The sequence below is a fragment of the Phallusia mammillata genome, chromosome 8, assembly GCF_965637545.1.
Source record: "Phallusia mammillata chromosome 8, kaPhaMamm4.hap1.1, whole genome shotgun sequence".
Taxonomy (NCBI): domain Eukaryota; kingdom Metazoa; phylum Chordata; class Ascidiacea; order Phlebobranchia; family Ascidiidae; genus Phallusia; species Phallusia mammillata.
The window spans coordinates 2,367,260-2,385,315 of NC_137259.1; the positions used below are offsets into that span (position 1 = coordinate 2,367,260).

Below are 18,056 nucleotides of genomic sequence, written 5' to 3' on the forward strand. Positions count from 1 at the left end.
AACAAAAACGTTTAAGTCTAATGGACATTTAGCATATAGGTTCTTTAGACGGCAACAGCCCAGGAAAATTTGTTGTTTTTGTGTCTGCCTTTTTTAAACTCTTTATTTATGATCAATTGCACAATGTAGACGGTTTTTCATGTATTAGTTGCTGGTAGGCAAACGTTTTCGCAAAGGAAAATGTATTTTTACATCAGCATGCTTGAAAAGAAGAGAAACAAAAATATATCATTGCGATTTTTACATCATTGAAATGTTGTTATGAAGCAAATTACAATTTTTTAAGTGTTAATCAATTCCAACAATGTTGCTCGCCATTTTAAAAAAATTGACTGATGTATAGGCAAATGTATAGCGTACACGTTTGGTAAAAGAACACCATGTATATGAAATATCACACAAACGTATACACCAGGGGTGGGCAAACTACGGCCCGCGGGCCGCATGCGGCCCGGCAAAGGAGTTCATGCGGCCCGCCAAATGTTTCCGAGTAACGCTGAATACTACTATGAGCACAGGCGCAGAGTATTAAAAATACCGGGGGTTCGACTTGCCTATACCAATACCATGTGCAGTATCTGTACCCGTACGATACTTTGGAACTAAACACAGATACTTTTCACGTGCTTTAGCCTGCCACGTTATTATGCAAATCGTCACTTGACACAATTTCTTCGTTCGATAAAAGTAAAAGCGATTCACGTTTTCAAATACAGCCCACTTTGCACTGTTGACGCACAAACTTTGGCACAAGGACTTTATTAACAAAAAACGTGGTTTCGCCTTTGTTGCAACAAACGCTTGTTTTTTTGAAACAATTGCAATTGTAGCGTTTCAACCAATGTTTGTACAATCATGAACAAACGTATTTCCATAAAGCTGAAAATATACTATGTAATAATTTTGCGCAGGGGTGCACAACCTGCGGCCGCTATCTATTTTGCAAAATATTTTGATTTTCAAACTGCTAAAACAGATTTCGTGGGACTGGAAAAAAGATTACCAGTCTAGTAACCATATGCGCCAGGCTTTTTATCCGCTTATTATGTGCAAACAATGCGTAAAACGGGCACTGCAATCGTCACAATACAGTTTATGACGTCATAAACAGTTAGCTCCGTTCAGCTAAACTTATGCACAAGTTAGAAATTGTTAATCAGAGCATTTTAGGCGACTTTAAATGGTATATATATGATACAAACCTTATTCTTTACATCAGTTATTTTAAAACAAAACAACAAGCAAGCAATTGGCAGCCGTTGGTGAAATACCATGCGGCCCGATAAGATTATAAACTTTTGAATGCGGCCCTTGCACTGAAAAGTTTGCCCACCCCTGGTATACACAATCGTATTTAAACAACATTAGGCATAATTAATTCATTACTAGCGGCTTTGTATCCACTGCACTGCAACAATTAAAGTGCGTAAAAGTGGAAAAAAATATGTGGCGAGAGAAAAAAAGGTTTGAAAAGGCCAATGCAGTTTTCTACTGAGCGTTAAACTAATTACTACGGCATTAGGGCAATGTAAAGCAAAGCACATTTCGTAATCATGCGATAATTATTTCAAACAAACAGTTTAAAAACAATATTCATGTATTTCTTCATTTCTATGTAAGGGCGGTTGATTTTTGTACAAACACGAAACAGAAATCAAAAACACCACTTTTTAAATAACTTGTGTATGTTATCTATGCATGGAACTTAATAGAACGAATTTCTGGCAAGCTAACATTGTTTTTTATGATTATAACACTTTATTATAAGGACTGATTAATTGTGTCTTTTAAACTCATTACCAAACGTTGATTAATTAAACGCAAAGACTTTCATGTACAGTACATTATTTGTACAAGAAAACAGGATTTCTAAATACAATTGTACCGCGAAAAATTGCGACTCCATTTTTAAGGACAAACACAGAACACAACACTGACAAGTAAGACTTAAAACAGGGTTAAGCGCAGAAAATATTGACGCAATGAAGTCATTCAGGTACTACAGGAACTTGGCGCTTAGGTGGAACTTTTTTGTCATCTCAAAACACGAAGAAATACATTTTTTACATCACTTTGCATTGACTGTTGTTGCTGACAGACGGTTTGCGGTTCTTGCCGGTGATCCAGAAAATATGCTTAGAATCGTAGAAAGTGACTTTGTAAATTTCAAACAAGTTGACGCTGTGAGTCTGAAATGAAAACAAGATTTGGTAAAAGCTGTGTTCCAAAATTAAGATAGCTGGTAGACTGGTCGTTAGTAAAGGTTCAACTGCAATAATCAGTTTTACTGCGTAAAATTATTGACATGACTGGAAAAAGACGTTAGCCCAAGTTTTAGGCGACATGGACGTAGCAAAAAAAAATCGCATCTGTTTATATTTTGACCCAGTATAGATTGATTTTCAGGGTGATCTCATTTGGTTTGGCTTTGAAAAAAATCTTCTAATTAATAGCTAAGGCCGTCAAAAAGTTGGGAAACAGTGCATTAGTACTAACCTGGTGTCTGATTTTGCCGGTTGATTTTTTGGCTTGGTACTGCAGGTACGCTGATGATGCGTTGACCATTTCTTCTTGGCAGCAATCTTTGAATTGGATTGGTCGTAATGACTTGCCTTTGTCGTGGAAAATGATTTTAGCCTCGCTTTTCTGTAGCTTTTTTTCGTCAAGGCCTGGGACCTCTGTGTAGTACTCATTCACCATTTCATACCTGAAACAGTTTGGAAGTGATTAGGTTGAAACAGAAAGCATTTTGTGACTGATTTGGTGCGCCAATTTCCAGTTCGATTTTTACATAACAGTTTCAGAAAACAGGTACATTAACTTTCAATTGCAAAAAATGGCGTTTAAGCTTTGTACTGCTTTGATTTCCAGTTTGCAATTGTGTATTTCTTTTTAGTGTGTTACTGTGTCTTATGCGTTCATTTGAAGTAGCCTATATTTCAACTTTAATAGGACAGTGAAAAACCTTTAAATGTTGTCTGGTTTATACGTGATTAAATCACTTAAATTTACCTCTTGATAATCATTTCATCGTAGTTGACAACATATCCCGAACCTTTGCAGGTACGACAGGTGCAACGGCCTGTTCCAAAACACCCAGCACACCTTAAAAAGAAACAAACACTTATAACCTCCACGAAATGTATGAAATTTTCAAACTTGTAATTTTCTGTTTAAATTTATATTGTGATTGGCGCCTAAATGATATCACATTGTAATGGGGACCAAATTAATTTTGATTGTAACTGCAGCCAAGTTGTCTTTTTTTTCGTAGTCGTAAATCCAAGGCGTATTGTTACATACATTTCCATTGCTTGTCCGTGACAATGGTGGCAGGCATAACTGTGATGTACGGTGTGAGGTGTTGAATCTCCGTCATGCGAGGTCTGCAATAAACGACTATATATTTCAACCTGTTTTTATAACTGCCTAATAATAGGAAAAACTATGCAAGTACTTAAAAGCAGTTGCCTAAAAGTAAAGTCTTTATTCAAAAAGGTGTTTCCCAATGGAGGTTAATTTTTGTCTAGACCCTTGGGGGTGAATTTAAATAATTTGTACTTTTAACGATGCTGGAGATTTAAAAATTATTTATCTATCTGATTTAGTCCGTGTTATAAAAAAAGTCTCAAACTTACTATGCAATGGGTTTCAATTTTGGAAATTCTTCCATCACCATTGCAGAAATAGCAGGGGGTTCTGCCAAAGCCGTGACATTGATTACACGGTTCTGACTTGCTACAGCGACACCTGGTAATAAAACATTGTTTTGTAATTTGTGAAGGAATACACAAGCAAATGAATCGTGGTGTAAATAGCACAAAGAACTAAGCAACTAAGTCTTGGCCAATTATAGATTAACTAATGCCACGAAGCGTCTCGGGTTCAAATCCCGCTAAAAGTAAAAAAATAAAAATAAGTTAAATACAAAAAATCCCACTGATATTTAAAAAAAACAAATAAATTATTTTTAAAAAATTTCGCTGAAATTTAGAAAATAAATAAAAAAACTTTCAAAAAATCTAAAAAAATTCCCGCTGAAATTTGACATTAACTTACACTGGACAAATCGCTTTTTCGGATGTGAACGGAATCGTTACTCTTTCTCCGTTCTGTTCATTGCATTCGATCTTCCAAAGTTTGGGGGCTTTTCCCTTGTCAGGAGTGCTGAGTTTCTCGCCTGAAAATCAATGGCAGAGTCAAGGCACAAAATCCGGGCATGTAAATGTGAAAATTGATGATGAAAGGACAGAAAATGTTTCGAGTGACACACATACAAATGACGTATGCAGTGCATTTGGTGGACGGGACTTCAAATTTTCGTAATAATAACTTTTTTTAACTTCTTGTCAGTTATGAAAAGAGAGTATTTGATCTTTTTTTGCATCATAATGTAAAATTAGAATTCAAATTCTCATTTTATAATGTTTAGATCAAGCAATGGATATCAAAGTTGTAAAATCTGGGTCCTGAGCACCTCGATTTGCAGAATGTAAAGCTTGACTTAGCATATGTTTCTGGTCTTTCAATTAGCGCATTTGTTTAACTCACCTGGTCTATAAGGTCGTCTTGAAGTTTCCTTGATTCTGTTAACCACAATGGACTTCAGGTGGTACTGAAATATAAAAAGCGACGTTACATTGTGAAACTAAACGTGAATTTCAATCAGCAATTGCATTCTTTTTCGATTTTACGATTAAAGCAATTGTTAGCCTAATGATAATGGGTTCGAATCCCACCGCACATTTTACTGTACCCACGGTTTGCCGTACGTTAATGTTCAGAGGAGTATCTTATATACTGCTTTGTGCATTTATGGTAGCGTTGTATGTCTAGCGGTCATAAAATCTTTTCTACATCCAAACACAAACAAAAGTTTTTGATTGAAACCGGTTTGATAAATTTTCAAACTACGGTAAAGTAACATTCGTCTTACGTGATATGCAACGATGGTTTCAACCTTTTTGACTGTCTTCTTCGGCAAGGCGAATTTGTTTTTGATGCTTTTCTTTCTGTAACCGTCGTATTCGCATTGAGCTTCTGGCTTTGGCATCTTAGGGACTCTGAAAGGTAGAAAACAAAAGTTTTTATTTTAATGTCATAACTGCATCGCAATTTTAATCCCGCATGACTCTAAGGTTACGTATGTGAAGTAATGTTTTCATGATTATGACGTAATGTTTTGTGACATATTGAAGTTGCTTTTGGTGTTGCAATTTTTGCACTTCTCCATATTAGCCTAGTTGTGTTTTGCCATTACCTCAGATTTGGACAAACACAGGGCTAGCAATGTACATACGTGTTAAGTGACTACCGGAAGCAAGCGACGGGGTTTTCGACCTTATGTTTGCGTTTCTGTGTTTTATGTTGGCTTGGAATGCAATGAATTCGAAGCAAAGAATATTTCACAGGGTGTCACAATTTAATGTTCATGTGGTGAAACTACCTAGGTGAAGTCGACTTGGGGTTTTGTTTGCAGAACTGTAGCAACGAATTGATTTAATGATGTGTTTTTAAATTTCTAAGTCTCTTTTAAAAACATTACATGTGGCCTGCCTTGGACGATATGTGTGCTGGCTTTATTGCCGTCACGTGACAATGAACTCAAAAAAGTGCATCCCTATACGTGACGCTGACGCAACAAAATCCCACAATTTCCTTAAATCCCGTATATTTGTGTTCTAATTCTAAAAAAGCGTTGGCCCGCGGGCGTCTTCACCTGCTAAAAATTGGCCCCCATCAAAAAAGTTTGGACACCCCTGCTTTACGTGCAATAAATATGGTCATAAGATACGACAACAAACTGTTATCTTATTGTGTACAAAGTCGAATAATGTAATCGGACTTGTTGCTGTTTTGAGCTGCATTATAATCTGTGTGGGTCACTGCAGGGAAACACATGCTGTGTTGAGAATCGCCGCGAGACTTTGGACCCAAGGAGTAAATTGCATTTCCCAATTTGCATTATATCGTGGGAATTTACTGTACTTAGTAGCAGGGAGTTCAAGCTGTGGGTTGTTTATGTCAAACTGACAACTCTGCGATAAAGGAAGAGAATCGTTCCAATTGATGATGTAATGGGAATGATTTCTCATTTAGTTCCCACGTTCCTGTTAGGTATTTTATTTATTCCCGTTCCTAGTTCATTGGTTTTATGTTTTCCGCTTTTATTTTCGCTGTCAATTGAAACGTTGGCCACACAAAAAGGCCAAGGCACTTGAAATCGATATAAAATCTCAGACGGTCGCGCTTGAGTGAAGCTGAATGTGACACGTAATAATCTCAATTTGTTCCTAGATCGATTTGATATCATTCCACTTTAATTTAATCTGTTAAGCGTCCTACAAAGCCGTTTTTATTAGTTCCAAATTGGCAATTCATTAGTTGGAACGGTAACCGGATTAATCAATGTTAATAAAACCAGGTATTGTGGTATGTTTTCTGTTGTATGTTTCATTTTAAACAAACGGATTCATATACCCTATATTGCGAAGGTTGTAGCACCACTATCTAATGAAACAAAGGTTGTTTGGCAAGTCCTAAACGCGCATTATTAGTTGGTCGTTTTGAAAAGGCACTAAACACTTTAGTAAGAAATAATTTGATCAAGCAAAAAAGTCAAAAAATCAATTAATGTCCGTAAGAATCAAATGTATTTACGCCAAACAAAGCAGAACCTTTCAATTAAAGCGAATCGGTGCACGTGGCTGGGGTCATATTCAGGTGAACTACGAACTAGCGGTGACTGTTACGTCATAAAAGCAGATGTTGACGACAGACGAAAATCAATCGACGATCAATAACCTACATCGATTCAATTTGTTCATGTTAACCATCCCCCTTTAACGTAAGGAAACCATCTGGCGTGTATTTATCCTAGACGACCGCGTGAACGCTGGCTTTAACCTAAAGGTACCGTATTTCCGGGGGATTTACTACCGTACCGAGGCTACGTACATTTTTTAACAAGATTTCGAAAATTGAATTTACTTGCTCATGTATGTTCAGCGTATTTACCACCTTATATAACAGTGGCTCTTGACCGGTGGAACATACGTTTATGATACCAAGATTGTTATTTTTAAGTTTTATTTGAATATTTTAGGCTATAAATCTGATTGTTTAATATCAAAGATAAGTATTTTCATTGGAACACAGAATATTATTAATGTACAACACAAAACATCATCATGGAAACAACGGATGGAAAATTCGAACTTGGTGATTGCTTTTAGTGGGAAACTACACCAAAAAGGTTAAGGACCATTGACCTATACGTTTTTTCAATGGTACACAGGTCAATTTTATAATATCTCCTATTTGGATCGGCCAAAGTTCTATTTTAAAAGGTTACAACGTAAAAAAATTGTAAAACTTCAACTGTGGTTTGATAAAGTAACTTATGTTTTTTGGCGGGCTCGTAAAACTTAAGCAGCGCATCGGTATTTGCGACACAAACTTATACATCAATTTCTGGCGCGCGGGGTTACGCTGTTTTGAACGTGTAAGAGGCCAAGGGCTATGTGACTTTCCCCATAGTTTACATTGCAGCGGGACTTCACACAGTTTTCCGACCCAAGTAGACACCCCACTATTCACTGCCATAAGGTAAAGGGCGTGCATGGCGCCTGCCCCCCTAAACTTACCCCACCTCTAACTTACACGCACCCTATGACGCATACAAGGTTTATTTTAGCCCGTATTTTTTGACAAAAACACGAAATCGTGTTTGCTTCGACCAGGAATTGCGTTTAATCGACCTTTACACGTTTATCACCACGTTTTAGTTCCAAAAAGTACGTGTACATACTCTGTAGATTTATTACTTGTTTTCCTGCCTATAGTTGGTATTTCGTGTGTCCTGTTTATCGGCGCCAAAGCGTATTTTTGACTTAAAAGCAACACTACTAGCACGAAAAATTTGAGTGTCCAGGTGTGCATACAAAAAGTCGGCGTCCAATATTATTTTGTATGTTTTGTAAAATTTTGAACCGTTACGAATCACATCAACCTTCGAGGAACCCACGGCGATGCGCCTTACTTATGGCATGCAAAAACATCCACCTTATTTAATATTGGATTTAAGTGAGCCTAAAACGTGCACAAACATACAATCCAGGGCAATGTCGAACATTGTCTGGTCTGATACATGCAAAATGAAAATATGTTTTTCTACATATTGATGTCAGAAAGAAAATAGAAGACAAAACAAAAGCATCACCACAGCCAGAAAGTTGTACGTTTCTACTGTTACGCACCCTTTTAACCAACAGCATCGCGTTTCTATTGTTGCTTTGTTCCACAATAGCAAATAGCGTCGCACAACCGAATGAATTTACGATACGAACCTTGTGTGATTGAAACCATGCTATTCAATTTACCACGCGATAACATATCTTGGTATTTTCACACTGTTTAACGCGTTGTTGTTTGTACTGGTACCAATACGTGTGATCGAATGGTCGTAGTATTTGTTTTGATTTGTGAGGAGTAAATTGTTCAGTTATTGTTACCACAGTAGGTGGTCATGTCGCCTAGTTACTTGACTTTGAAATTTATTGTTTTGCTAACAGCTTTGCTATTCCAAAATTTTGCTAAAAGTGATTGTTTAGCTTTGAATTAACAGTTTGCTACGCAACAGCCAAAAGTTAAAAAGCCTTAAGAGCCTCGGGGTTATGACGTCACGCGGTGACGTATCGATCAGTCACGGTTGATTTCACATTCGTATCTGATGTCTGACGTGTAAACGAGCTTGATAGCGTTTGTTTGATCATAATCACCACTGTTATCTCATAGATAATGCAAAGCAACAACTATAGCGATATGAAAGTTAAGGCTAAAAGTGAAATAGTCCAAAGCTTGGTAATACCTTCTGATATACTTCAAAAGGGCTTTTTTGTACAAAAGATGTGATAAAACCAAACAAACAGATCAAAAATTGGATCAATGCCTAAAATTCCAAGCAAAAGCGATGATGAATTTTGTGCATTCTTGTCACTACAATTTTATGCAATGTTGCACACGTTAATGTCAAACTGACCAAGCATGATGAATTGTGATGCGGCAGTGTTGTGGTTGTAAGCAAATTAGTGAGGCAGTTGGGCCCTTAAACTTTGGTCAAAATTACCCTTAATATTATGGTCACCTTCACTCGTTGGGATATATTTATTTTTATCTTATCTTTCTTTGTTTTGGATCTTTATAGAAAGTGTTTTCGACACGGGGTAGTTGCATCAACGTAAAATCTTTTAAAGTTAAGCTCATTTTAAATGTTTCTTTTTTAAATTTTACTGTTGGCGTTATGTTTATTAACCTCACTTTTGCGTTTAGTCTCCATACTGCTAAATCACTTTGAATTGGATCCTCGTATTTTGTAAGTGGTTTTCAGTGTTTAGTAAGTTTGAATCACTTCCTACCAATCTATCTATTAGTCGACCCAATGTTGAAAACAAACCTGGATCGTTTTACACGACAAGCGAGCATGCAAAGCCACAGATGACAACAATCCACGACGGCGTGCATCTACACACTGGCTCGCATTAACCCACTTACATCAAGTACTCGATGTCCGAAAGCCCTTCGTCAAGTTTTATATACCTTGTGGTATTGTTGTCGGGGTAACGGGTCGTTATACCCGCCATAGCCACATCTGGAAACTCAAAAGCTTGCACAGACCGCTGGTTCCCACTTGCCCACCGCTTATCATTCTCTCTCATAATGGATAAGACTTCCTTCTGACTTCGGTGCCGGTGGTCGGTTGTCGGCCAATAGACCGGCGATTCCCGTTGGCGCGTGGGGAGAAAAACGTCCCCGTCGCTGCCGTAAGAGGAAGAAGACGTTGCTGGATCATCGACGCTGTACGGAGGAGGGGGGTCCTCCCAAATTCGAGTGTCATCATCACAGATCGAACCTGATAGGCTACGTTGGATCACGTGACGCTCGGTATTTGCGTAACGCCTTGGGCTCAACATGATTTGTTTGTTTTTTTGACAAAACTTTTATCGGAAACAGTTGGAAAACTTAAACGCTGCAATAAAGAAATAGCAAATTTTTGTTGTGGCTCAAAAAAATTGAAAAACACATTTTATATCTTCTCCTGCCAAATAAATTCTCACTTTTAATCTAATACAAAAACGAACATCTGTATCGAAACTAATACTTCAATGGATTTTCATTAGCACTAACAATCCCGACACACCAAATTTCAAGTCGCTGACACTGACATTGACCTAAATACACTTCCGCAAAATTTCCGTAAATTATGCATTTCAACTTTTACGAAATCTTATTGTTGCCTCCGCTGTACAGCAATGAACGAATGCGCAGCACAGACTGGAAAAGCCTTAATGCCGGAACACACGCAACCAACACACAGTAACCACTTCACTCTTATTGATTTGTTTCGCAGAGTGCAATTAGCGCAGGACATGCATTAATCGATTGAGGCTTACTCTGCATGCCCGTGTATGGTAAAACCTTAACAAGGAAAAAGGCACCTAAACAGGACAGGTGAATTATGCAATGTACAATAGTCATGCCTTCTTGACTAACATTTTGATTTCCAAAGAATAATGATCTTTAATTTTAAGTTGACCCCACAAACCGACAAAGAACTTGAGTTATTTTGAAAAATGCAAACTAATTTCGTGAAAAGGCGTTCACAACGACCACCAAAAAAACGTCCGATCTTTTTCCGAATCGCGCCGGTGTTATTTATTGTGATAAATGACTTCCTGAGGAGTTCTTGCTGAACATGCGACCGATCATCACATTGCACAGTTCATAAGAGTCCCAGAAACGTACGACCCATAAAACTAACTCATCTTTAAAAATAGTCACAACTAAAGCTAATAGACAGGGTGTGGATAACAAACAGGCTACTAAGCCTACTGTGCGGCTGTAGATGTATTGGTTAAGCTTTTCTGATACTCAGTTCATGCCTTACAACCTAAAATCATCAACCAAGTAAACTGACACATGTAATATCCGACTTGAGGCTGAAGTCGTTAGTACATTTCCTTCGCACAAGTCATGGCCTCGGCGTTTGAATAAATCATGAGCGAGGCTTGAGAAAGATTAAAGCCGAGCACGAAAGCTACGACCAACCGGGTACCAACATATACAACACGACTATCGGAAGGTTTTGTTGTGGATTTATCTTTAAGGAGGTTCATTGTCCAAAGCCCATCTCGATGCTGAGGTCTGGCTATGAGTAAATAGGCCGCGTTAAAAGAGCCACGGACAATGCTAGCCGCAGAAACAACAGAATGCACACAACAATGGTTTCGAATGGGCAGCGCGATTTCGACAATTCGAGCTTTCAGAATCGCTGTTTTAAGCCAAACGTTGTTTTCTTTTGTTGGTATGCTTCTTTATCAAAGTCATTGATACCGAAATCCGGTTTTAAACTTAGTTTTGAGAAAAATGCGGCTTTTAAATAATTGTATTTTGACGTAACTCTTACTGTTGTTACGTCAGAAACAACATTTTTCTCATTTCCGTTTCCCTGTACGAAATCGGATTAGTGCCAATGGTCTTAAATGAGATAAAACAACAACACGACTGTTATAGTAACTTTTATAACAACCACCTACGCATAAAGCATTGCAACCAATACAAACTTGTTGTATTTTGAATTCGCGCGGGTTTTGCGTTCAAACATATCAACAAAACCAAGCCTCAATGGGTCAAGGTTGTTTTGTTGCTATTGACAAAGCAAGGACGTCCCGGAAAAAGAAAAATACTTTCCGGATCAAGACACGAACAAACATACAACACACTTGGGTGCTTTTAAATGGACGGACAAGTTAGGGCACGAACGTGGTATAGAATTAAAAGGCGAACTACACAATGGGTCATCTTTGTATTGAAAGCATTTTAGAAACGAAACAACAAGGCTTGGGTTTGACGAATAGTTTTATTCATTTGCGGCCGTTCTGTTGCAACCAATTAGATGCATAAGTTGATATTTATTTTACTTAATTCAACTTTCAGTAGTATTAAGTGTCAAATCTGAAACCGTGCTCAACAGGATGTAATATATCAGGCATTTTGGGCATAAAACGGCTAAAGCATTTATTACTCATGCAAACTTACAGTACATTCCAATAGCACTTGAAAAGCGTATGCTGGACATATAAACCACTATGCTTTCTTTACTGTAATTCCTAAGCGTTCACGACTTAAATATAATAAGCCTGCAATGCTTAACTATACCTGCAAAGCTATCATTAACTATTCTAAATAGCCGCACTGTCAACACATTGCACTAACTTGGCTTAAGCCTAAACCACCACCTGTTGACAAACACATGCGACTTCAAGGGCAAGATACAACAGCTGCTTCTGACACGAGTAATTGAGATTTCAGCCTAGCCGCCTGTCTCGTTCAACCTGCTATATACGAAAGCTAAGTCATGCATAATTTAGTGCAGTAGTTTCTCCTTGTCTGAAAGGGGAAAAGGCGCGCACAGGTTAATTAAATTCGAGCCTCCGTTACTCTATCTCTCTTCAGCAGCATCGTAATGCAAGGGCTGTTTTCTTTTGCGTGAGCTGTCCTTCGGGATTTCCTTCCGCTCCCGCTCTTCGTTTTTCCCACTCTTTCTCGCTTTGTTTCTTTTTTATCTTGTGTCGTTTGGAAACTGTGCAAATGGTCAATTTTATATTCGTTTTTTTAGCGCTTGTCTGATTGCAACTAGGCGTTTTCTTTGAAAACCTCTAATCTTTGTCATTGTGCAACTTGGGGCAACTGTATCATTGTGTAAAAGCAAAACATCTGTTTGCAGATAAATTCGTTTTTTTATTAATAGTACTCGGATTCAAAATGTTTTCAACAAATTTGTGGCCTTTGTAAAAGAAACTACAAAACATTTGCCCGAAATTATGTTTAGCATTTACACCACATATATTAGCAATTATAAATACGGACCATTCTACGCACATAACAAGCTTTAAAGCCTCAATAACCTTTGCAATGACATTAAATCGCTTCACAATTGCACTTAATATGCTATTAATCACCCTAACATGACCATCCCCTTCAAGCGACATCTCTAGAACGCAAGATACGCAATTTACCCGCTTTTAGATGCATTGACGTTAGAGTCTATACATCACAAACAACATAATACGGGCCTCTAGGTTTCCACTTGAAATTACCTGCTAAATTCGAAACCTGGGCTCTAATGATAGAAGCCCTTCGTAACACCTGCTATACTCTAAAATGCCACAAATCGTCGGGCTACTACAGACGCCGTAACCGAATACCAGATCGAGTATCGGATTATGCGCGTGTAATTGAAGCGGTAATAGGCGATTTGAAAGGATTTGATAGATTGTTGCCTGTAACATAACGATACTTTGCCTTATATCGCCTCCCAATGAGCGACCACCTAATGTAATTGCTTGTTTAGAAGCTGGTTATATCTGCAATACTTTACCTCATGAAAATGTTTAACCTATACATACCCATGAATATCTTTGTTCACTTTAGGCGCGTTTACTTAGAAAGTATTGCAGTTTTAAACTTTAATATTGGAAAATATTCAATTGTCTTGTGCAAAACGTTATTAAAACATATCACATCTCAATCTTCACAACAACTGACGCCCAGTTTGTGTTACATTTGCACGACGTCTATTACTTCCTCTAGACTAGTTTACTAAACATTTCTGTGCTAACGTGCTGCGACCCAGTATTACTTCTGAGTACTAAAATATATTTGGTCTTTTGTAGATACTTAACTTGCCTTCCCAGTGCCTAAAGGTACTATAGTATTATTCTTGGAGTCAATCTATTTACAAAACTGTCCAGTCCACCGATTTGAGGTAAAAGGTTTTTAATTGCGGATCGAATTTAGGAAAACGAGCTACCATAGCGGATACAAGGATAATTGTTTGAGGTAACATTGCACGTGTGTGAGAGAATTTCGACGTTGTTAAGAGGAAACTGAATTTGTAACTTCTACTTTGTCACTGTTTGAACCTAAAATACCGCCAGTCGCAAGTTTTAAGGCCAAGGTTGAAACTTACGTTACAATTGTTCTAATGAAAAACCGTAATTTGACACTATTTTATGTGGTATATTTTAAGCTTGCCTCAAACATTTTAATTATGTTTTTCGTTTACACGTGTTTTCGAGCGGACAAAAACTGCAAAGCTATTTACAAAGTTTTAAAGTTCAAGTCTTGACGTCTCAAACTTTTTGTGCCCCTAAAAGGTTCCATATACCGTTTTTTTTTTCGATTTAATTCGTTTCACTACATTACTAACTCATTGTACAGATTTTCCGTTTAGTAGGAAGCCCGTGAAGAATTTGTCAATTTTGAAATAAAATATAGGAATTTAAATTTTTGTCCAATTCCATTCACTCGTATTCAAGCCCCACATTTACATACGCATTGCAATATCACATACCGAAGTGAATTATCTCAACACGAATTATTTGCTACGGCTTAAAAGCATTTTAACAGGAAATAGTTGAACCCAACCCGATGAAAGGCGACTGTTTAATTTAACCACGATTAAATACGGCTATGACGTCAGCGCCCGTGACATAATCACGACCGTGACAGAATCCAGGAATTCAACTCACGCGATCACACGTGACGTGTCAAGTAATTTATTGAAAAATTCTAACTTGTGTTTTAATGTCACTACGTTTCAAACTATAGTCGATTGGTTCCCAACCTATTGGGTGAATCCAGCAACAACGTAAATGTAAAATTGTTAAAGTCATTTTCAAAGGTTTTTTTACAATCAGATTTTAAATATACAACCAACGTAAACTCTTTAATCTACTACTAATATCTAGTGCGTGTTTTTTTTGCTTGTTTTATCAAAAATGACAACTTTATTAAAGAATTTCCCATATACCTTTATAATAAAGTTGTAATTTTCACCAATTTTATGAATTTTACGTATTTTCACCGAGGTTTATTACCACAAAAAAAGATTGGAAACCAATGCTACACATATAGAGAATTCACAAATCCAAGCGGTATATTTTATATCTGACCCAAATCTGCCCTGATTTTATCACCACCCACTCTCGACTTATATGACCGCATAATGAACAGCGAATGACTCAACAATCGGAATCGCGTCGTGAGCCGACTGAAGATGCAAAAGCCAAAACACCGGTCGCGCCACATCAAATATCCAGCGCTATTGCTGTAAACTAAATCGTATCTCCTCAATCAATCTTCGCCGGACGTTAGGTTGAAATCACCTTGTCCATATATCGCATAGTAACTTGCCTTGCTACAACGTTGCCACGCAACACCTTTGTGACGCAGCCCGGCGCTCGCAAATAAGGTAATTGCTAGACAAGCCGAGTGCTTGGCAACAGCAAGTAGCTAAGACTTTGTAATGGGTTTCCAGCGCGCTCTGCTGAGAAACAGAGAGAAGTATAACGTTGCGTCGCAAGCCATTATGCATGTTTATACCCGCGCACTTGATAATTGAACTTGTGTTGCTAATGGCAACATGCGTCGTGCCCTTGCTACGCCAAATTCCAGAAGATTACGTTTGGTTCCAAGAATTTTCGGTTTACAAATATTTCCTAAAAGACTTAAACTTTCCAGAATGCTTCTTCAAAGGTCGCATTAACCTGGCTGCAATATTTCAGCTCAAAACAGTACAGAGTCCGCTGAGTTCTGTTTCTCTACACAGCTGATACGACTTCTGATATTCCCACGTGGGACCGGCGGATTGCTCAACATGTTATGACAAAAAATGCACCGTCACTATAATACCAACTTTGTCCGATAGTTACCTCTGACTAAATACGTCCGATAGTTATCTTTGACAAATTACTGGTATAACTAATCGTCGATAAATTATGTAACGATGTGTAGAGGCTGAGGCGTATTATTTAACATGTTCATACTGTTTTAGCCCCTAGAAACGTTTGTTTTATTGTAACCTAACCATTTTCGCGATTCTTAAAACTAGTGCACAAGTCAAGTAACTGTCCAATGCTAGCATGGTAATTAAAGATGCATTTCATTTATACAGTAAACCAGGGGTGTGCAACCTTTGTCACTGTGGGGCCAAATACAATTGCCATGATTAGATTGCGGGTCGCACCTTTATGTAACACAAGGTGATTTTACTTTGTTGCATACCAAATATGCTTAACTGCAAGTAAAATTCGCATTGGATTCTAGACACATATTGCCGGTTCGCATAAAAATAGCACCGGGCGCATTAATCTGCTCAAAAATATAGAATAACTGGACTGCCAGTACATATAAAATTTCCAGCCTCCGAGGGCCGCACAACCTTTAATCGACGGGCCGCAGGTTGCACACCCCTGCAGTAAACAATAAGCAAAAAATGCTTACATCAGCAAAATTACTACACGCTGCAATGTCTACAAGCGCAATCTAATAATAAGACATGCTCTCGTTATCCAAATAATTTAAATACAGTTCGTAATCGTATAAAGACAGCGACCCACTGCAAATGTCATTTGTCTGAAACCGAGCGGCATAACTGACAAAGGCAAGCGACCAAAATCCCCCACGTGTTGCTGACTGTTTACTGAATGCGCGCAACGTGAATCAGATTAACTTGTTGAACCATATCACGCCCAAATGCTGCTGTGTATCTGGTTGCGACGTTTTAATCGATACCGTTAAACACAAACACGCAACACCGAACAGATTTAGTTCATGTATTAAAAAAAAACGTGCAAGAATCCTCCAAAATATATCTGTTTCGTATTTGGTAATAACCTTGCAATTGTTATTTTTTGCTAGTAGAACTAGAATTTTGGGTAAATGCGCGAAAAAACGTTTTAATTTTATCCGTGTTTTTTTTCGTCCCAATTTTCAAAACCTTCTTTAGTTACACTTTTGTTTTAATTTATACTTTGTCCTTTATTTATTGCGTGCTTCTTTCAAACCGTATTCGGTACAATACGCAGATAAAAAAACACCTATCTTTGCAAATTTAAAAGTTTTCCATAAAAAATTTTCGCCCTAAATTTTCTTAGTTACAGCGACGCCTACATCCACTTAACCGCGAAGACCGGCGGGTTTCTGTATTAAACTTCGGTCTATTGTTGCTCAGTCCAGGGAGACTGACCGTGACAACAGACTCGAAAACATTTTACCGTTCCAAGCCCACTCGTCCTAGCGATGACACGACCCCGTCCAATGCTAATGTTTGTGAAGAGTCAAGTAGCTCCGAAGCGTGGAAAATGCTGGTGGTGGAGTCCATTAGTGATGGGCCAAACGGGGTTGCGATAAGAATGTATGAGACGTTGACGAATTCAAGGCGCACCCAAAGAGTTCACGTTGTTCAATTTATTACGTCACAATACTAAAGGCGCCAAGCTTTGTTTCAGCATGTAACGTAAACGGTTAAAGTGGGCCACATTTTGTGAAAAAAATATAGGGACGTTTTAATCTTTTGGATATGTTTTTCAAACTAACGACTTTTTTTTTCAAACTTCTGTTAGCTCTGCCGTTTGAAATATCCGCATAAATTCAATGCATAAACTACACTGCTTTAAATAATGTACAGTATTCATTGGACGACTGCCCCACAAAAACGTGAGCCAAGCGCTTGTATTGAACGCAGTGGCAACAAAATGTCAATTACTGGTAGTTCCGTGATAGGTAGTTTAGGGGTGGGTTACGTGATCGCCAAACGCAACCACTGTAAACAAGAAAAAATAATTAAAATTTTCCACTATTAACTCACCTGACCATGGAAAAAACACTTCGCTTAATAACACGCTGCTATATTTTTATTAAAAATACCCGGCATGCATAGTTTGGCGACAGCATGTATTTTAAGGCGTTTTAGCCCAAACTTATGTGACGGGTGCTTTACCATCATCCACAGTCGATTTTATGCTGCTTTCAAACAACAAGACAAAAACTCTTAACGTTTTTACATACCTGTGTATCGCCTCTTTCCATGGCATGCACAAATAGTTGCGGCATGACAAATACTTATTGAATTTTCTCTACTATGCTAGCGGAAATAAGCTGCAAAATCCCTTAAAACCCTCTCTGCCGCGACACGTACACAAAAACAACTTTCA

General features: G+C 38.0%; 2 protein-coding genes across 4 annotated transcripts in view; one reads left to right on the plus strand and one right to left on the minus strand.

The window, feature by feature from the left end:
• The window catches only part of LOC145203988 (replication factor C subunit 3-like), a 62,667-nt gene that overhangs the window by 9,290 nt on the left and 35,321 nt on the right, over positions 1 to 18,056 (plus strand). The window lies entirely within an intron of this gene.
• LOC145203984 (uncharacterized) lies at positions 127 to 10,046 on the minus strand. 2 transcript variants are annotated; one of them, XM_080076378.1, is made up of 9 exons: positions 9,598 to 10,046; positions 4,937 to 5,063; positions 4,552 to 4,615; positions 4,060 to 4,180; positions 3,639 to 3,750; positions 3,304 to 3,386; positions 3,013 to 3,105; positions 2,497 to 2,707; positions 127 to 2,189 (listed from the first exon to the last, which is right to left on the minus strand). In XM_080076378.1, exons 1-9 carry the CDS (start codon positions 9,969 to 9,971, stop codon positions 2,064 to 2,066), a joined length of 1,311 nt encoding a protein of 436 aa, XP_079932504.1. In that variant the 5' UTR covers positions 9,972 to 10,046; the 3' UTR covers positions 127 to 2,063. The 2 variants fall into 2 exon arrangements, with proteins under 2 accessions (XP_079932504.1, XP_079932503.1); XM_080076377.1 differs by having other exon boundaries at positions 9,553 to 10,046.

Excerpts from the sequence above, each read along its gene's own strand:
- LOC145203984 (XM_080076377.1), bottom strand. The coding sequence starts at position 9,971 with ATGTTGAGCCCAAGGCGTTACGCAAATACCGAGCGTCACGTGATCCAA. Across the intron at positions 4,181-4,551 it reads AAGACGACCTTATAGACCAG|GCGAGAAACTCAGCACTCCT; the intron begins GTGAGTTAAACA and ends ATTGATTTTCAG. Across the intron at positions 3,387-3,638 it reads AAATTGAAACCCATTGCATA|ACCTCGCATGACGGAGATTC; the intron begins GTAAGTTTGAGA and ends CGTTTATTGCAG.